Source organism: Quercus suber, unplaced genomic scaffold (assembly GCF_002906115.3).
Source record: "Quercus suber isolate HL8 unplaced genomic scaffold, Cork oak 2.0 scaffold_14, whole genome shotgun sequence".
NCBI classification, from domain to species: Eukaryota; Viridiplantae; Streptophyta; class Magnoliopsida; order Fagales; family Fagaceae; genus Quercus; species Quercus suber.
The window spans coordinates 2604183-2624558 of record NW_027069479.1 but is presented as its reverse complement, the minus strand read 5'-3'; the positions used below and the strand labels follow the sequence as shown (position 1 = coordinate 2624558).

General features: G+C 34.2%; 3 protein-coding genes and 1 long non-coding RNA gene across 4 annotated transcripts; all 4 read right to left on the bottom strand.

Annotated features, from left to right (window-relative positions):
• Positions 1–4131: 4131 nt before the first annotated feature.
• Positions 4132–5869, bottom strand: LOC136070749 (uncharacterized). Its single transcript, XR_010631985.1, has 2 exons — positions 5564–5869; positions 4132–4929 (listed from the first exon to the last, which is right to left on the bottom strand). It is a non-coding gene; the product is annotated as an uncharacterized LOC136070749 (long non-coding RNA).
• A 2367-nt stretch (positions 5870–8236) lies between these two features.
• LOC112026608 (tryptophan synthase beta chain 1, chloroplastic) lies at positions 8237–10485 on the bottom strand. The gene is made up of 3 exons (XM_065780991.1): positions 10060–10485; positions 9115–9471; positions 8237–8690 (listed from the first exon to the last, which is right to left on the bottom strand). The coding sequence occupies exons 1-3, from the start codon at positions 10393–10395 to the stop codon at positions 8244–8246; spliced, it is 1140 nt and encodes a 379-aa protein (XP_065637063.1). The 5' UTR covers positions 10396–10485; the 3' UTR covers positions 8237–8243.
• Positions 10486–15092: 4607 nt separating this feature from the next.
• LOC112026604 (uncharacterized) lies at positions 15093–17155 on the bottom strand. The gene is made up of 2 exons (XM_065780985.1): positions 16592–17155; positions 15093–15593 (listed from the first exon to the last, which is right to left on the bottom strand). Exons 1-2 carry the CDS (start codon positions 16913–16915, stop codon positions 15414–15416), a joined length of 504 nt encoding a protein of 167 aa, XP_065637057.1. The 5' UTR covers positions 16916–17155; the 3' UTR covers positions 15093–15413.
• Positions 17156–17172: 17 nt separating this feature from the next.
• On the bottom strand, positions 17173–17789 carry LOC136070869 (uncharacterized). The gene has a single exon (XM_065781400.1). It carries the CDS (start codon positions 17518–17520, stop codon positions 17173–17175), a length of 348 nt encoding a protein of 115 aa, XP_065637472.1. The 5' UTR covers positions 17521–17789.
• Positions 17790–20376: the final 2587 nt, after the last annotated feature.

The window sequence follows — 20376 nt, the reverse complement described above, 5'->3', positions numbered from 1 at the left end:
TATAAAGGATAGGGACCAAATTCTAGGGGTAGCAATTTGTGTTCGCGTGTCGGATTTGTGTCGTGTCATCTCATGAGTATCTAACTATACGAGTCAACACTAACCAAACATGTTTATTAAACGGGTTAAAATTCATCAACCATAACACGACCCATTTATTAAACGGGTCAGTTATGTCAACCTGTTTATTAGATTTTATCAAAATAAAAAAATAAAATTATGAAAAAACAAACAAATAAATATTTTTAATATAAAATCCAGAATTACTGAGTAACTGCATCACAAATAATCATTTAAAACTAAATCATATCTCAACATCACAAATAATCAATCACAATATGTCAAAAAAAATAAACCGCAACAACTAATAAGTTTATATACCTAGGGTTTGAAGGATAATTGGTAAAATGTCATTTAATTAAACAGCTCAGGCAGGTCAAACAAATTCCATGAGCTGAACAATAATATAACTCATTTATTAAACAGGCTAATCGTGTCAACCCAAATATAACACAAACTTATTAAATCTCAACCCATAACTTGCTAATTTCGTGTCGTGTCATGTCGAGTTCGTAAGTTGTGTCCAATTTTGCCATCCCTACCAAATACGCAATTTACCTTTAAAAATAAAAATGGATACAAATAGACTGTGGGTACCAGGTGATAGACTAATTAAGAAAGTTAGAATCTCTGTCGTATTTTGTTGAATGATAATAGTTGTGGTTGTGCTTTTCTTTTCTTTTCTCTTTATCTATGTCTAGGGCTGTCCACGGGTCGATTTTGGCCCCAACACGGACTCGACCTGCCGGTGTCGGGTGGAGGGGTGGAGGAACCCAAAACCGGCCGCCGGAAAAATCAGTCGGTTCGGTTTCGGGTGATGCTTAGCGTCGGTCAGGCCGGTCAGTTGTCGGAAATAAAAAAAGGCATCAAAATCTAAAGAAAAAAAAAAGTCACCGGAATCTGAGATTTACGCTAAAAACTGGAAAATTTTCGCCAGGAACTGACTTTTTTTATGAAATCTAAATTTTTTTGACTAGAAATTGCTGGAATTTGGCCGAATCTGGCTAAATCCCACCAGATCTAGTCGGATCTAGTCGAGATCTCGCTAGATCTAGTCGAGATCTCACCAGATCTAGCTTGTTTTTCCATATTTGGCCTGATTTTTTTGTAGCTGCAGTCGGGTTCAAGTTGCTCGGGTTTTGGAGATGCAAACCCGTCACTCGACCCGCCGGTGTCGGTTTTCAAGAACAGAAACCCACCGCCGACCGACTAGACATTCAGTTCAGGCCAGAATCGAGTCGGTGTCGGGCAGTTTGGCTGGGTTGTTGGTTGCCAGTCTGGTCTGGACAGCCCTATCTGTGTCTTTGTCTGATAATAAAAAATAGGCAAAAAGCCACTTTTAGTCCCTACATTTTAAGGCGATTCCCATTTTGGTCCCTACATTTTATTTTTACTGCTTTTAGTCCCAATCCTGAAAAACGCTTCTCATTTTGGTCCCTGCCGTTACATCAAAAACGAAGAAAGTTGACATGGCAAACGGCAGAAATAAATAATAATAAATAAATGTCCACGTGGCCTAAATTAATAATAATAAAAAATTTTGGCATTAAAAAATGCCACGTCAACATTTAAATTAAAAACAGAATTAAAAACTAAAAATTACATGAATTGATATCTAAGAGTGCCTTGAACAAGAACACAAACCCAGAACTAAGAATACAAACCCAAAAATTAAAATCCAAAAATTAAAAATCTCAAAATCACCATTTTCTCAAACCCAGCAATATCATCAAATCCTAAAACCTCGTAGTATCAAATCAATCCAAAAATACAACACAACTAATCCAAACAAAAAAATCTCAACTCAGAACAACCCATCTCATTTAAAAAGAAACCCAGCAAACCCAGCCACTGGATAACTCTAGAAGAACCCAGCCAGAAGAACATACAAGATAACTCCACAGGACCAAAGATCAGCTTTACCACCATCGTAGCCCTTCTTTCCAATAACCTCAGGCGCCACATAAGAAGGTGTGCCACACGTTGTGTGTAGCAACCCATCTTGCTTCAAATGCTCAGTGAAAGCGCTTAGACCAAAATCAGTGACTTTTAAAAAAAAAAAAAAAAAAAGGCAGAAAACGTGAATCATAAAACGTGCCGCAACTTTAAGTGCAATCCAAACGCAGGCTTTAATTTAATCTCTATTTATTCCCTAACCTTTCAAATATGTTGATTTAGTTCTTATCATTTCCACCATATTTTAATTTAATCTCTATTTATTCTCTAACATTTCAAATATATTATTTAGTTTTTAACATTTCAATACTATGTTAATTTAGTCTTTGCTATTAGTGAAAATTACTGACATGGCAAACGTCAACCATTTTCATTCAAAAAATAACGACAAAGATTAAATTAACACAGCACTAAAAGGTTAGAGACTAAACTGATATAATTAAAAAATTAAACACTAAAATAAAATATGGTATAAAGGATAGGGACCAAATTCTAGGGGTAGCAATTTGTGTTCGCGTGTCGGATTTGTGTCGTGTCATCTCATGAGTATCTAACTATACGAGTCAACACTAACCAAACATGTTTATTAAACGGGTTAAAATTCATCAACCATAACACGACCCATTTATTAAACGGGTCAGTTATGTCAACCTGTTTATTAGATTTTATCAAAATAAAAAAATAAAATTATGAAAAAACAAACAAATAAATATTTTTAATATAAAATCCAGAATTACTGAGTAACTGCATCACAAATAATCATTTAAAACTAAATCATATCTCAACATCACAAATAATCAATCACAATATGTCAAAAAAAATAAACCGCAACAACTAATAAGTTTATATACCTAGGGTTTGAAGGATAATTGGTAAAATGTCATTTAATTAAACAGCTCAGGCAGGTCAAACAAATTCCATGAGCTGAACAATAATATAACTCATTTATTAAACAGGCTAATCGTGTCAACCCAAATATAACACAAACTTATTAAATCTCAACCCATAACTTGCTAATTTCGTGTCGTGTCATGTCGAGTTCGTAAGTTGTGTCCAATTTTGCCATCCCTACCAAATACGCAATTTACCTTTAAAAATAAAAATGGATACAAATAGACTGTGGGTACCAGGTGATAGACTAATTAAGAAAGTTAGAATCTCTGTCGTATTTTGTTGAATGATAATAGTTGTGGTTGTGCTTTTCTTTTCTTTTCTCTTTATCTATGTCTAGGGCTGTCCACGGGTCGATTTTGGCCCCAACACGGACTCGACCTGCCGGTGTCGGGTGGAGGGGTGGAGGAACCCAAAACCGGCCGCCGGAAAAATCAGTCGGTTCGGTTTCGGGTGATGCTTAGCGTCGGTCAGGCCGGTCAGTTGTCGGAAATAAAAAAAGGCATCAAAATCTAAAGAAAAAAAAAAGTCACCGGAATCTGAGATTTACGCTAAAAACTGGAAAATTTTCGCCAGGAACTGACTTTTTTTATGAAATCTAAATTTTTTTGACTAGAAATTGCTGGAATTTGGCCGAATCTGGCTAAATCCCACCAGATCTAGTCGGATCTAGTCGAGATCTCGCTAGATCTAGTCGAGATCTCACCAGATCTAGCTTGTTTTTCCATATTTGGCCTGATTTTTTTGTAGCTGCAGTCGGGTTCAAGTTGCTCGGGTTTTGGAGATGCAAACCCGTCACTCGACCCGCCGGTGTCGGTTTTCAAGAACAGAAACCCACCGCCGACCGACTAGACATTCAGTTCAGGCCAGAATCGAGTCGGTGTCGGGCAGTTTGGCTGGGTTGTTGGTTGCCAGTCTGGTCTGGACAGCCCTATCTGTGTCTTTGTCTGATAATAAAAAATAGGCAAAAAGCCACTTTTAGTCCCTACATTTTAAGGCGATTCCCATTTTGGTCCCTACATTTTATTTTTACTGCTTTTAGTCCCAATCCTGAAAAACGCTTCTCATTTTGGTCCCTGCCGTTACATCAAAAACGAAGAAAGTTGACATGGCAAACGGCAGAAATAAATAATAATAAATAAATGTCCACGTGGCCTAAATTAATAATAATAAAAAATTTTGGCATTAAAAAATGCCACGTCAACATTTAAATTAAAAACAGAATTAAAAACTAAAAATTACATGAATTGATATCTAAGAGTGCCTTGAACAAGAACACAAACCCAGAACTAAGAATACAAACCCAAAAATTAAAATCCAAAAATTAAAAATCTCAAAATCACCATTTTCTCAAACCCAGCAATATCATCAAATCCTAAAACCTCGTAGTATCAAATCAATCCAAAAATACAACACAACTAATCCAAACAAAAAAATCTCAACTCAGAACAACCCATCTCATTTAAAAAGAAACCCAGCAAACCCAGCCACTGGATAACTCTAGAAGAACCCAGCCAGAAGAACATACAAGATAACTCCACAGGACCAAAGATCAGCTTTACCACCATCGTAGCCCTTCTTTCCAATAACCTCAGGCGCCACATAAGAAGGTGTGCCACACGTTGTGTGTAGCAACCCATCTTGCTTCAAATGCTCAGTGAAAGCGCTTAGACCAAAATCAGTGACTTTCAAATTGCCTTCTTCGTCTAAGAGCAAGTTCTTGGGCTTGAGATCTTAGTGGTAGACTCCACGACTGTGGCAGAAATCGATGGCAGAGATGAGTTGTTGGAAATACACTCTTGCCACATCATCTTTTAGCCGACCCTTAGCGGTTTTCGAAAACAACTCGCCTCCATGTACGAGCTCCATGGCGAAGTGGATCTTAGATTTGCTCGCCATAACTTCATGGAGCTCGACTATGTTTGGATGTTGTACCATCTTCATCACTGAGATTTCCCTCTTGATCTTCCTGTGGGAGAAGAGCTCGTCTGGGAGCATGGCCACCGAAATTTGGCCACCAGACTAATTAATATGAAAAATGTTAAAGTTAATACAAATTTTATTATATAAAATTTACATATTTGATGTAGCCGTGAATATTTAAAAAAAAAAATTAGCGATACATTCATTTGTAAGTTTTATATGGTAAAATTTGTACTATCCTACAGTGTAGTTTGTTCACATTGTTGTGATTTTTTTTGTCTTTTAGTTTAGCATCTTTATAATTATAATTAATAAAATAGGCAAAAGAGCATTGGTAGACATAAAATAATTAATCTTAACAACAATTTTAACAATAAATTAGTGTTTTTTATTTGTCTGATTGTGATTTGTCCTTACATTTTTTTTTTTTTTTTTGGATTTTGGATTTTTTTTTTTTGTGTGTTTTTTTTTTTTTTACTTGGCAATAATAACTAGTATCTTTTTTACTTGGCAATAAAAGCTAATCCCATCCAATCCAAATGGTTTTGATCAACCCCATCTATTTGAAATTGTTTTAAAAACTTCACAACCAGTAAAGAAACAGCAGCAACAACAACAAATCCTTTAGTCTAGGTAAGTTCTAATATTTTGACTTTAATCAGTCATCTAGACTACTATGCAAAAGCACAAATCAATATAATAATTTCAAAGATGAGTAATGGAGAATGTTTACCTGGAAATCATGATGAAGAACAACAATGATTATCGAAGAGAGCAACTGAGCAATAACAGAGAAGAAAGAAGCGAATATCGTGAAACTGATGAGGAGAGAACCAATGATTGATGTATATGGAGAAGGGATAGGCTAGTATTTCGGTAAATATTATCCTGAAGTAGAGGCTAATTTGGGTTTTCAACCGAAACAATTAGTGGCAACCCAATCTTCCAAATCGCACGATGCTAAAATAGCACTGGAAAATTACATTTTCAAAATTGCGAAAATCTGCGGAATTGAAAATGCAATCTCGCAAATATCGCCTAGGCAAACGTATGCCCAGAATTGCGATTCGCTAAACTGCCTTTAAGCAATCTAAACTCCTAAACAAACGGGTTCATAATGTCGTAAAAGCTATTTTTTGCAATAAAACGAAAAATGTGCACATAAAATTATAAGACACTCTCATGCAAAGCCCATTTTTATATTTATAAACTATAAAGGGTCTACCAAATATAAGAAGAGCGCTCTATGAAACATCTCATTAGATACTTTCTTACATGATTGCAGGCTAAATCTCTTTTAGATTTGCACAAATCTTGGACACCTATGTGAACATTTTTAGATGAACGAAGACTCTACACACAAGAAAAGATTGATGAAGAAAGGTTCAATAAGGCTTCTTCATAAGCACACTACTCTACTGAGATGAAGGCAATCAAGGCCCCCTTTTGTAATTTTGCTGCAAATTTTAAAATTCATTATATACCTAGGAAGTTGAATGAATATAATGTTTAGTGTAGTTTCATTTCTGAATTTTAATACCCGTTTGCTTTAAATACCCAACAAATGGCAGTCAAACTACCCACTTTTGTACACTGCATTACAGTTTGCTTTACACTCAACACTCGTTTCACCTCTTTCTGATATGCGTGAGTTGTGTTTGAAAATTTGAATTCGGATTTAGATTCTAAATCAATAAATTTAAAATGTTTTTGATTTCAAATATATTAATTTTAGATATCATTTCAAATCCATTGATTTTGGAGGTTTAAAATCCTTGGTGGATTTGGTAAATTCAAGTTCTTGATCTTTTAAAACTATCCAAATAAGGCATATGGATTTTAATCACTCAAATCCAAATCCACGTACTTAAATCATGACATCTAAATGCATCACAATAGAACTTGACAACAACTGTGCTCAACAATGCTAAATCGAACAGGCATGATACGAGATGCCTCATAGATCAGGCAACATTGAAGGCATTGTATGCCAATATTGAGTGCTTGGAATCAAGTATAAAGTTTTTGTAAATGATGGTTTTAGTAACCCGTTCTGATCACACTACAATATTCTGCAAGTTATCATTTTTGGGAAAATTTTAAGTCAATCTCTTGGATAAGTATTAAGATCAAAGGTCCTTAGCTTGACAATTTTTTCTCACAGCTTTCCCCAATTTAAGCAAACGAAAACTAGACTGAGAACAACAACTCCGTGAGTACACAATTATTGGATAGAGCCCATTTTACACAGAACTGATCTCGATAAACACATATCTTCTCTGACATGACATTACTTGAACAATATGTGGTATAACTTTTATTAGACTTAAAGTCTTGGTAAAATGAGTCCACATACAACTTGGTTTCCTACTGATTTTCCCAATTAGAAGGGGAGCTTAGTTTCAATTTTAAATACAAGAAGCTTCAATAACCCATTTGTCCTGATATTGGAGACTAAAAGGAGGCAAAAAAGCTACCCTTAAACTTGCAAATATTTAATGGCTGTGTGAACATCCTTGTCACCCCTGCCACTGCAGCTCAGGACTACCTTTGTTTTGTCTGGTAAAGAAGGACAAAGCTTCTCTAGGTAAGCCAATGCATGTGATGTCTCCAAAGCTGGAATTATGCCCTCCAATCTAGACACTCTCTTGAAGGCTGCATAAGAAAGAACTAATATGTCACTGATTATTGCAAATTGGAAAACTCACTGGCAACCAAAATCACCAAACAAGTAGGATACTCAAGAAACGTTGTTTTTTTTTTTTTAATGATAATTTGATTGTTAAAATGGAAGAGCAGAGATTCGTATCCTATAAAAGAGACCAGGCAATGCTATAGAGCTACAAAACTCTTGACAGTATTGATGAGATGAAATATTGTTAAACATGTCCAACAATTAATCCATTTGAGTACCTTCTTAAGGAAAGGATTTTTTAGAGTACTATCATGGAGATTCTATGATTTAGTGAATCCAAAAAACATATTTTAATTGCAATAAAATACCTAATCAAGGGTAGAGTCCATGTTAGTGCCAATTTATCCAATTGATTCACAAACACATTATTCTGATAATACGACTATTATGATGAAAGTTTAAAAACCATAAAATTGTGTGTGATACATGTGACACCACCAATTCACTAAACTAGTTTCAGTTTGGGATCAAAATAGGCACAATTTTCATGAACCACTAGAGATAATTTTGAGAATGAGCCCATTCATTCTTCTATAAACATATTCAACAATGCTAGCATAGGTCATGCACACACACACAAAAGTTCTTAGACACCCGGAAAGAAAGTACTCAAAAGGTATAATTTCCATACCTTCTAAAGCCTCATCATCAGTTGCGCTGTGGTATTCAGCACGCCCTCTCTCCTTTAGAAATAGAAACAGATTTTTCATGTTGATTCTCACCCAGCGCTAATTGAATGAGGTTCAATTATTTGTCCATCATCATCTTGCAACAAAAAGCTCATAGCCCCATGCAATACTCCAACTTCCCCTTTTGTCAAGGTGGCGGCATGCTTGTCACTATCTAATCCATGACCTGCAGCCTCAACACCAATGAGCCTGACATCGAAGTCATCGACAAATTCATGGAAGAGTCCCATTGCATTAGAACCTCCACCAACACAGGCAACCAGCACATCTGGCTTCCCACCCCATTTTTCCAACGCCTGTCTTCTTGTTTCTTTCCCAATTATTGCATGGAATTCTCTGACCATCATGGGATACGGATGTGGCCCTGCAACAGACCCCAAGATATAATGTGTTGAATCTACATTAGTTACCCAATCTCGAATAGCCTCTGATGTAGCATCCTTAAGAGTTGCTGTCCCAGCATGGACTCCTCTAACCTGCACCAGGATTTGAGTGTGATAATAAGAATCACAATCCCAGGATAAATTACATATAGCCTACATAAACATATCATGCCAAAGGATTTTCCACCTATATCAGCAAGAGTTCTACTGTTAAGCACAGGAAGCTTGTGAACCCAATAGACCTTAATCAATGCAGTATTAAATCAACTCAAAGGTATCCACATGCCACCATAAGACATCTAAAGCTGCTAAGATCCATCATACCTATGCTACTATGACGTGAGTAAATCTAAAGAGTTCGTACTAGTCAAAATGCTGAAACTTCATTCTATGCTATCTATCACCACAAAACAAAATCCAACAAATTTTAGAAAGATAAATGAGACTCAAAAGTGAAACACTAATGGTTCATTCTAAAATAATTAAAACAAACTTTGAAACAATAAAAGAAACCAACCTCAGCCCCCAGAAGCCTCATTCTAAAAACATTAAGGGCTTGCCTTTCCATATCTTGGGCACCCATGTAGACAATACACTCCAAACCAAATCGAGCACATACAGTAGCAGTGGCAACTCCATGCTGACCAGCTCCTGTTTCAGCAATTATGCGCTTTTTCCCCAAACGTTTGGCAAGCAAAACTTGACCGATAGCATTGTTGATTTTGTGAGATCCAGTGTGGTTAAGATCTTCTCTCTTCAAATATATATGAGGGCCCTCGCCATTAGGACGTCTATAATGTTTTGTAAGCCGCTCAGCAAAGTAAAGAGGGCTTTCACGTCCAACATAGTCTTTCAATATTCCTTCTAGTTCTTTCTACAATAAAAAACACCATTATAGAAAAATAAACATGACAACAACAAATATCAAAAAGAAAATCTACCCTAAGCTCCATTAATTTTGTAATTATAAATAGTGTTCATAACATATTATAAAGAAATGGTTAGAATAATGGATAACTAATTAAATTCACAATTTCCTAATAGTTTAAGACTTAGGGATAGTCAATAATTTATTTACCTTGGACCTCAGCCACATTTGTCAAGTTTTTAATCTTGTTTTGTTACATATATTACATGGTAAAGATTTTGGAATTCAATGTTTTATAACAATCCATTTGAGTGTCCCATTGAAATTAAATGGTTAAAGGCAGGAACTGAGGCCATTATGGAGCAGCATTGACATTGTTCCAAGTAAAGAATCTCACTTTCAATTACAAAAATTAATATATTAATTGATTAAGCTGATTTCCTAATTATCTCCTTCTCACACACACACACACACATATATATCATGTACATCAGTACATACATACATGAGAAAGAAACATTTGCCATTGAAATATTCAAAACACAAAGAAATCAATGATATAGAAACAAATTTAAATGAAAAAGAAATTTAAACCTGGAAATCTTGATCAACTGTAATGGCATGAAATGCGGCCTCAAGCTCGGTGAGAGCAGGGATAAGAGTTTCAGGGACATACTTTCCACCAAACTTTCCAAACCTACCCACAGAATTAGGTCTCTGTAAAGTTTTGAAATCATTCTCTTTGGCATTGATGGTAAGGGTTGAAGCTTCAGCTGTGACATTGCAAGAGATGGAAGAACGCTTGAATTCTGATCGACCCAGATGGAAATAATTGTTGGACTTTGACAAGACTTTGAGGGTGGTGAAGGAAGAGATACATGGTTTGGAAAGAGACGTAACATGGTTTGTGGAAATGGCCATGTTGGTCATTGACACAGAGAGAGAGGGAGAGAATGAACCTACTGTTTGTTGTACTTTGGAGAGTTTGGTAGATGCATGCAGTTTGGATTTTTACTAGGATTTTATATATTTGTAAGAAGGTTGGTGAAGCAGTGAAGGTTGGTGAATGGATCAAATTTGGAATGACCAAATAAGTATGAGGTTATATATGATTGTAGAGAAATGAGGACAAGGGTAATGTATTGTTGTCATTAAAGGAAAGCAAGAGAGGTTGATGTTTTCATCAAAAATAGACTTCAATTTTTTATTTTTGATAATTCAATAGTTACAATAGAGAAAAATTATTTGAAACTTAAATGTCTTTTTTAAAAGAGAGATGCTATATTTATAACAATTTTACAACATTTTTACAACAAATCACAGATGATTAGTTGTTATTGGTTCAGATTTGAAACTAACACTAAGATTACTTTTTTGCCCCAACAATGACAGCCAGTAACAACCTGCCATTTAGGATTTGTTGTAAAAATATTGTAAAAATACTCAAGATTTGTCAGCCAATTAAATTACAAGATTATTCTTTAATTTTAATCTTTTATTTCTTTAGATGAATAGGTACAAGATATTATAACCACTTTTTAAACATTGACATTCTTCCATTTAAGGAAAAAAAAAATAGATAATAGGTCATTACTTCCTACAAATCCTGCGTTAATAATGAGCTGAGCCATCGGTTGCCTCATCATGAGTCCAAGGGCAAAGGGAGGGGGGCTAGGGTCCTTCCTGACCTTTCAAAAATCCCTCCTCCCTCTTATAAATTTGGTAAAAAAAAAAAAAAAAAAATTTATATGTAAATTAAAATAATGGCCCTCCTAGATTTTTACTAAAAATATGTAACACATTTATAAAGATGACTAATGCATTATTTTTATTTTCTCTAATTACTCTTATACCATACATAACTCATTAATTTAAAGTGTATTTAATATATTTTATAAAAATGGAAAAGTTTATTTATTATTAAGGCACTTTTTCTTTTTCCCTCTCTAATTACTCTTATTATACCACAATAGCATATTTTTAGAAATATATAAGTAACTACCACACACTCTTTGTGCGATAGTCACTCTACAAGTATAAGTGCTTGTGAGGTGTGGAGGGTAAGGTCCAGGGTTCAAATTTCCAAGAGAGAGTTTCACACACATATACACTTAGATTAGGCTAGATTAAAATTTCTATCATGTATAAAATATATATATATAAGTAAATATTTTTATTAAAATCTTTCTTTATTTACTTTTTACTTTTTTTAATTTTTCATATAGAAAATTAGAGATATAGACACTATTTTTTTTTTCCCTTTAGAAGAAACAATGAATGTGGATTTCAAGTTTATGAGTTAAAAATCATTTAGTTTTATTATTGTTTACATTGTGCCTGGATGTGGTGTAAACCCCTTCGTTTACACATTACACCGATAATGAAATTTACAAAACCTATTTCGTGAAACCCCCAAAATACAACAAAAAATATAAAAAATTTCCTCTAAAATAGAGCAATTCAAAAGTGACCCAATTGAAAAATTTTACAGATCATGATGAATATACTATAAGTCTTGGATATCATCAAACCCTAAAGTCACCAATCCAATCTCCATCTTTGCGCACACAATGAACCACCAAGTCACTAACCCATTGCCACCCTAAGCCACGGTATATACCAAACTATCTACACCATCAAACTCAGCAACCTATATTCAAACCCATAGAAAATCCATACCCTCAAACCCCAATCAAACCATATACATCATATGTTGTTTTTATTGTTGCGGAGAGTGGGATAATAGATAGGACAATGGCAACAGCAACGAATTGGCCAGCTTCTGGTGGCATACTGCACCGTGTGGTGGCATATTTCGGCGTGGGTGGTGGGGTGCCTAGGTGTGCTTTTTCTTAGTTCTTGAACGATAGAAGAGGAGCTAAGATTTTATTTGTGAAATAGGATTATGTGTGGCAAGTTGTAATTAATTTTTTTAGTAAATGTTGATATGGTGTTGTATTATTGGTGGCATAAACCTCCCGACAGGATTTAAACTCTAATGTTAGTGTGTGTGTATATATATATACACACACTTGATATAATAATTTTTTTTATATGTAAGAAAATAGAATTTGTTAAATCATTTTATGTTACAAATAAATTTTATGTATATTTAGCTTGATTGTCCTTGGCTGTCCACTCAGCTTCAACCTCCTGCGCTAGTCCAAATCGGCAACATCTGGCATATCTCTCTCAATGTTTATCCAGTTAGGTAGTGTTACTGCTAAAGCCTTAAAGAACTGCAATTTACTCCTCAATTTGGAATAGAACCAACCAAAAAAGTTTAAAGCGTAAAGTAGTTTACTTTGGATTAAGGGAAATTATTGTGTACGAGTACCATAAATGTGTACTCCCTCTTTTCACACGAATACTCATCATTCATGTGAGAGGAGAGAATACGCATTTATGATACTTCGAAAGTACCTAATAATTTTCCTTAGATTAAGGTATGTTATTTTTAACAACAACAAAAAAAGTTTACCGTGTGCTATGTATTTTACAGCTATACTAGTATTCATATTTTACTAGTATTTTTTTTTAAAGGTTTTTTCAATTTTATTACATGTGGTTCTTAATGTCTCCTAGCCAAAAAAAAAAGCTATATGTGGTTCAGTGGCGGTCTAAAATAACTACTTAATTATTTAATTTTGTTTCACTTATCTAAATAGTATTTTACAGTTATTCTTCACACAATTTGTTTCTTTTTTATTTTGCTTTATAACTAGCTTATAAAATTCATTACTTAGGCTTTAAAGTGTGAGTAATCTGTGAAGGAAACCATTTGTAACAAATGTTGGAACTTAAGATGTTCAGTTGAGCCTTTAAAAAAAGGTTAAAGATTTCTTTTTATTAAACAGGTCCAAGATGTTAAAGCAATGGCAGCCGTAAGAGCCATTGAATTTGTGCATGAAGTTGGTGTATCAACAATTATACATTCTAGAAGGAGATTCAAAGGAAATCATAACTTTAGAAATGTCGTAGGTCTTTCAATGTGGACGAAAGATATTCCTTCTCATATTATCGTTATATTTCAAGCCAACTTGACTTTTATTTAACTGAAATCACGGCTTCTTTTTCAAAAGATTATTTCAACCAATATAAAAATATACGATTAATCAACTCAATTTAAAAATTTCTCAAAGCTTGACCTTCCTTAGAAAAAAATCCCTGGCTTTAAAGCCTGAATATGATTGATAATCTCTAGCCATTTTCTATGTTGCTTATTTTTTATAACTAATATATATGATGTTTATTAATATATATATATATATATATAATTTTTTATATAAATATGTTACAAAAATTAAAAGTTAGTTAATTTTCAAACAAAACAAAACGCAAATCCATTTTTTTAACAATTTCCAAACGCACACAGTTTACCACTACTACTATGCTACTAGCCAACAGCTTTTCTGGGCAACTTCGAAAATCGAAGTGCAGAGTTGACACCTGGCTACCCTAAAGTCTAAACTCAATTCTACTAAAGTCTAAACTAAATATTAATACCAACCGAAGTAGAACCTGCATTTTGTTTAACTGGCCAAAGACCTCAAGGGGCCTAGCCCCTCTTGGATGAACCCAGAACTAGAAGTAAGGAGATGGAGTAGTTCCCGAGCTTTAAGACCAACAGCTCACATAGCGCGTTTGGGAATCACTCTATTGACTAATCTAGGAGCAAAAATAATTGACCAATTACAAAAGGAGGATAAAATCTTTTCAACTTCATGAATGACATGCTCTATTTCCCAATTCTTAGTTGAGTCTTCCTTTATTGCCAAAACAAACCTTCTTTACATCTTCAGAATAACCTTGGAGAGACCTAAACTCCTTGCTTCAGGGACAACTACCATTGCCACCTTTGTTTCTGCCCTCTCTCCAGCCATATCCCAAGCTGTTAAAAACTCCAAGCATGTCATATGTTCCAGAAGAATCCCTATACACAGAGGCACGATACACTCCATTGTCATGTACTGATGCATAAAAATTAAACTTCAGCCATTCATTTGGGGGAGGCAATCATTTATGCTTGTGCTCTAACAGCAGGATTAAGGAATCCCACGCTGACTTATGAGTGAAATAACTATGGTTGATAGATCTAGGTAGCTGTAACAGTTCCACACTCTCATCACTGAAAAACAGCTCATCTCTCATCCGTCAAATTTGATCATATAAAATGGCAGCAAAGAGCAGGAAGTATTTTTCCTTCTCCTTGTCAATTTTCAAATGCAAGAAAGAGTTTGACCAAATGATCACAGCAAAAGGCCAACTGGTGTACAATTAGATTTCAGAAATTAGACAACTTGCATAATGGTGTAATGGTCATAGGTTCATTGAGAAAGCTCTGATTTCTCGTAGAGCGGTTGAGCAATAGTATTAAGTATGAACTCCTGCTTAGAATAACATGCTGTGAGAGACCCTGCTGCTCATGCTAGGACTCTGCTTAGCACAATCCCAGGAATTCTATTTTAGTAAAACCTGCCATTCTCTTATATAAAGATCTTTCATTCTTGTTGAAATTAAAGGGGGAGTGAAGGATCCACATTGCAGAGTATCTAAATGCCATTCTATTTCTCATATGGTCAAGCTCAAAATATAGATGCACATGAGTAAACAGAAGCACACAGATCTTGGGAGAATAATTGCAATTAATTAGGTGTTCAAAAAGCAACGTAGGGTATAGTTGATAAACAGAATGAAACTCAATTAGGCAAACCAAGTTCTAGGATCATGTGGGGAAAATAAATACAAAAAAACAAACTCCAAGTCCAACCATTCATTTTCAATTTACTCCAAGATCTTATATGGTTTGATAATTAAACCAACTAATAGCGCCAATGAATTGTTTGTTAGGACATCACCTAAATCAGGAAATCGCCAAACTGATAACAAACACGCTAAAAAAAAAAAAAGGTAAGAAGGTTACAAAATTTGAGTTTCTGAGTAGTATCTCAAACCCTCTTTTTCCTACCCAGTAGAGGTCTCTTGCCAATAGTTGAAGTAGTCCTGCCAGAGTGTGGCATCAGACCACGCAGAATAGCTAAAACACCAAAACCCAAGAAAGGGAAGTACATCATCAACAGCTTATCAGACGCCTTGTGAGATCCCATTAGTTCGGATAATATAGTAACCTGAAATTTAGATGAGCATAAAATGTAAGAAGAAAGGAATTGGTAGTCCTAACTCGTAAGTAATATGTGACAAGTTCAGTATAAATGTATCTAGCTTGTAAGCCAGAAGACTTTTATGTTCAATAAACCAACCATATCCAGATTCCACTATAGTTTAAAAAAGGTTAGGCAAGCAAGTTTTGGGATCATTAGTAAAACTATTTGAGACACAAACTACCATGGCCACAATACATGCCACTTCACCAATTGAGGAGGTGATAGCTTCTGCCCCAGAGGCATGCCTAAAAAAATGAGGAATCAAAAGATAAATTATCATGCTATGCTGGATGGAGTTGAATCGAACTATCCAACCACATTTTCTGAGTGATCAGATCTAAACTTTTCAAAGTAGTTCACCATTTTGTTAGATTTTACTCTCCATCTCATACCACATAAAGCTAATTTCTTTTCATAGTTTTTTAGACTCGCTTATTTCCTCTAAAATGTGTAAATTTAATTGTTCACTCTCTCCAAACAGTACAAAAATTTGGAGAAGCTGTTTTAGTTGCTCTAAAATGTGTGTATTTTGACATAATTAAGTACTACTAATTTTTTTTATTACCGGTAATTAAGTACCACTAGTAAACTTAAAATGTGATTCATTACCTTTGTTTCAAATTTTAAAACCATCTCTCTCTCTCTCTCTCTTTCTCTCTCTCTCTCTCTCACACACACACACACACATACAAGCACACAAAACCAGAAATTATTTCATGTGAGTATATGTAATGTTCCATTAACATTCACATCCATAGAAACCCAGATCCCATGGACTCCAACCAACAATTTAGTGTACGGAGAATTTGTAACATACCCAATTCAGCATACCAGAAAATGAGCTAAAATCTAGAACCTAACACCTCTCACAAAGTAAAAAAATTCAACCTTTTTTTTTTTTTTGTTTTCTATGGGGACCCAACGAAACAAAGCATAGAGGAGAGAGAGACAGATATAGTTACCATGGAAGTTAAGCAAGAGGCCCCATAGATCAAGCAAGTAGTATTAAACCAAGGCTTCCGAGCCAGAATAGCATACAAATTGAGAAGAGCAAGCGGCCACTGGAAAAAAAGCTCGAGCCACACAATCCCAACGAAGAAATCGGGCTTCTCGGCTACCAAATAGTCTCCATACTCGCGGGCATACCAGTTCTTGAGGTCGAGGAGCAAGTCAGGGAACAAGCTCAGAGGAAGACACGTCTGCGCGTCTATCAGTGGCGCTGCCAATGCGATCACCATGAAAAACACAAACAGCACCGCGTCTATCAGCTTCAGCAGTGCACCCATTTTGTGTTTTTTTGGGGGGGTGGGGTTTGGAGATTGTGTAATTTGTATCTGTGTGAGAGCTAGAGCAAAATGGGGATCTTGTAACGTTGAAAATTCAACGGAGGCTACTATTTATATGGGATCTTGAATCTAGCTGGCCCAGATCACAGAGGATAGAATGAATGATATGGATTTCATTATTTTAAAGGGAAAGTGTGGTGTTCCACTTTGGGATTCACATTTCAAGTTTGTTGCTGCTTTTTTCGTGGTGGTTTTAATTATTTCAAGGTAGATATAGTTACCATGGAAGTTAAGCAAGAGGCCCCATAGATCAAGCAAGTAGTATTAAACCAAGGCTTCCGAGCCAGAATAGCATACAAATTGAGAAGAGCAAGCGGCCACTGGAAAAAAAGCTCGAGCCACACAATCCCAACGAAGAAATCGGGCTTCTCGGCTACCAAATAGTCTCCATACTCGCGGGCATACCAGTTCTTGAGGTCGAGGAGCAAGTCAGGGAACAAGCTCAGAGGAAGACACGTCTGCGCGTCTATCAGTGGCGCTGCCAATGCGATCACCATGAAAAACACAAACAGCACCGCGTCTATCAGCTTCAGCAGTGCACCCATTTTGTGTTTTTTTGGGGGGGTGGGGTTTGGAGATTGTGTAATTTGTATCTGTGTGAGAGCTAGAGCAAAATGGGGATCTTGTAACGTTGAAAATTCAACGGAGGCTACTATTTATATGGGATCTTGAATCTAGCTGGCCCAGATCACAGAGGATAGAATGAATGATATGGATTTCATTATTTTAAAGGGAAAGTGTGGTGTTCCACTTTGGGATTCACATTTCAAGTTTGTTGCTGCTTTTTTCGTGGTGGTTTTAATTATTTCAAGGCTTGAATCCTTTAACTTTGCCTGAAAATCAATTAAGTTCTATGACTTTGTTTTTGTTCAATTTAATCCTCCAAGATTCAACTTTATTCAATTCAATCTTCCCGTTAATTTTCATAACAATTGTGCTGTTAATAAGCCCTAAAATGACGTTATTTTTGGGTCTCGTTTAAGGATATTCAATGACAAGTTTCTAATAGATGTGGACATGAGGACTAAATTGAATTTTAGGCAAAGTTAAAAGGTGAAATTTTCAATTTAGTCAAAGTTAAAAGGTGAAATTTATAGTTTAACATTATTTTAAATTTTATTCATCTATCCTAAATTTTTATTTATATATATATTAATAAGTAAAGTTTAGAGAAAGTTTAATTAGAATTTGAAATTAGAATGTAATTTTACACCATTTGTCTAAATTTATGTGGAAACTACATCATAATTATCCATTTAAGTTTGTGTCTTGGTCCACTTAAGTTTTTTTAATTTTTGTGCTAAGTGAATTAATAAGTGCAAAATACTAAGAATCTAATATTAATGAACTATAAAATTTATAAATAAATAAATAAAATTAAAAAACCAATCACATATGCTCAATAAAAATCACCACACAACAAAGATCATCACACATTCTATCTTATTAAAAATTAAAAAAAAAATGATCATAAGTAGTATTAAATTTAGGTAAGAATTTTAATATGTGACTAAATACGTTTACTTTAAAAAAAAAATTGGACTAATTATTTATATTTTTATGATAAAAATTTTGTTTAATTTTAAATGTATCTATATGTATGCATATGTTACATGCTTTTTTTATAAAATAAAATAAAATAGACTAATTATTTATATTTTTATAATAAAAATTGTGTTTATTTTTGAATCCAAATTAGTTTCTATACTCACTTAAAATAAGCTACTATGTTGCAAAGGATAGGTGGCTTTTGTCCAAAGGGACATCCTACATGGGGAAAAAAGAAAAACACTTAAGAAGAACATGGAGTGAATTTCTTCAAGAGTGTTTGTCTATTTTTTGTGAAAGAGTTATTGGGTGTATTGGAATTTTGGATTTGTGAATTTGGATTGTAGGGTTTAATTGAGAGTGGTTGTAATTTATATCGTTGATAATGGATTTTAGCTGGCATTGCTCATGGATGTAGGCCTAGAGCTTATCAAACCATGTTCAATATTGTTGTCCTGTATGGATGTTTTTATCTTTCTTGTTCGTGTGAACGTGCTCCCACTAACCTTAATTCACAACAATAATCTATACTATTAATAAGAGGATTCTCCTTTCTCGTTTTCAATTTTTGGAGTATCAAAATATCCTCATACAAATTCTAAAATAACATACGCTTTAGTTTTTTTTTTTTTTTTTTCCTACAAAAAACAAAAAAAAAATGTTAAAATAGTAATACTATCTCACATACAAAAGGGGAAAAATCATACAAATTCTAAAATAACATACGCTTTAGTTTTTTTTTTTTTTTTTTCCTACAAAAAACAAAAAAAAAATGTTAAAATAGTAATACTATCTCACATACAAAAGGGGAAAAAAAACCGTAATTCTTATTTGTATTCAAATGTATGATACCTCTCTATATTTGTTATTTATTAGAATTCAAATACTTCAATTATGTTTATAAAAAAAAAAACAAAAAAAAATTACTTCTTCCAAAAAAAACCCACTACCTCATGTAAAAACTACTCATTCTTATTCCGTATTCAAATGTCTGATTCCTATCTGTATTTGTTATCTATTTGAATTCAAATACTTCAATTATGTTTTAGGCTTTTTCCTTATCTTCTTCATTCCGCTTAAAACTTAGGACACTATTTCTATCTCATTTTCAAACGTTATTCTATGTTACCTTACCTTATTTTTCTTTTTCTTTTTAAAAAAAAAAAAAATACAATATATCACTTTTAAATATTATAACACTAAACCAAAAAAATAAATTAATTAAAAAAAGAGCATTATTACACGCGCAAAGCGTGTGTAATGAGTCTAGTAATAAGATAATATAATTAAGATTACATTAATAATAATATAGCTGTAAATTACATTCTATATCATACACAAACTCACTTTGAAATCAAACACAAATCCAAACTAAAAATCTCTTATTTTCAAACCTTAACAGCAAAACCCAAATAAATAAATAAAATCTCAATTTTCAATTCCCAAATCTGCTAATCAAAAAAGGAAAAAAAAAAAAAAAAAAAAAAGAAGAAGCAAGAAGGAAAATAAAAAGAGCTTGAGAGAAGAGAGAGTTCGGCCGTGAACTAAAAGAGAGAGATTCCCATCATGAAGGTGGTGGTGAGTGGTGGCGTGCTCATGGAGATTGTCCATGGAGGTTCAACCTTGGATGGGAGGAGCTTAAGCTGAGAAATAGAGAGAAATAGAGACATTGGAATAAAAAATTGATTTGTTGTTTAACTTGCAGCTACAATGAGCTGTTATTTATAACAACTCACTGTAGCTGAGTGTAAAAAATTTTGGCATTTCAGAGCTTTGATGTAGTGGGTATTTTTGTGTGTTGGTTGTTAAATTGGCTTTTTAGTTTTTTTAGCATTCTTGATGTGTTTGCTCTT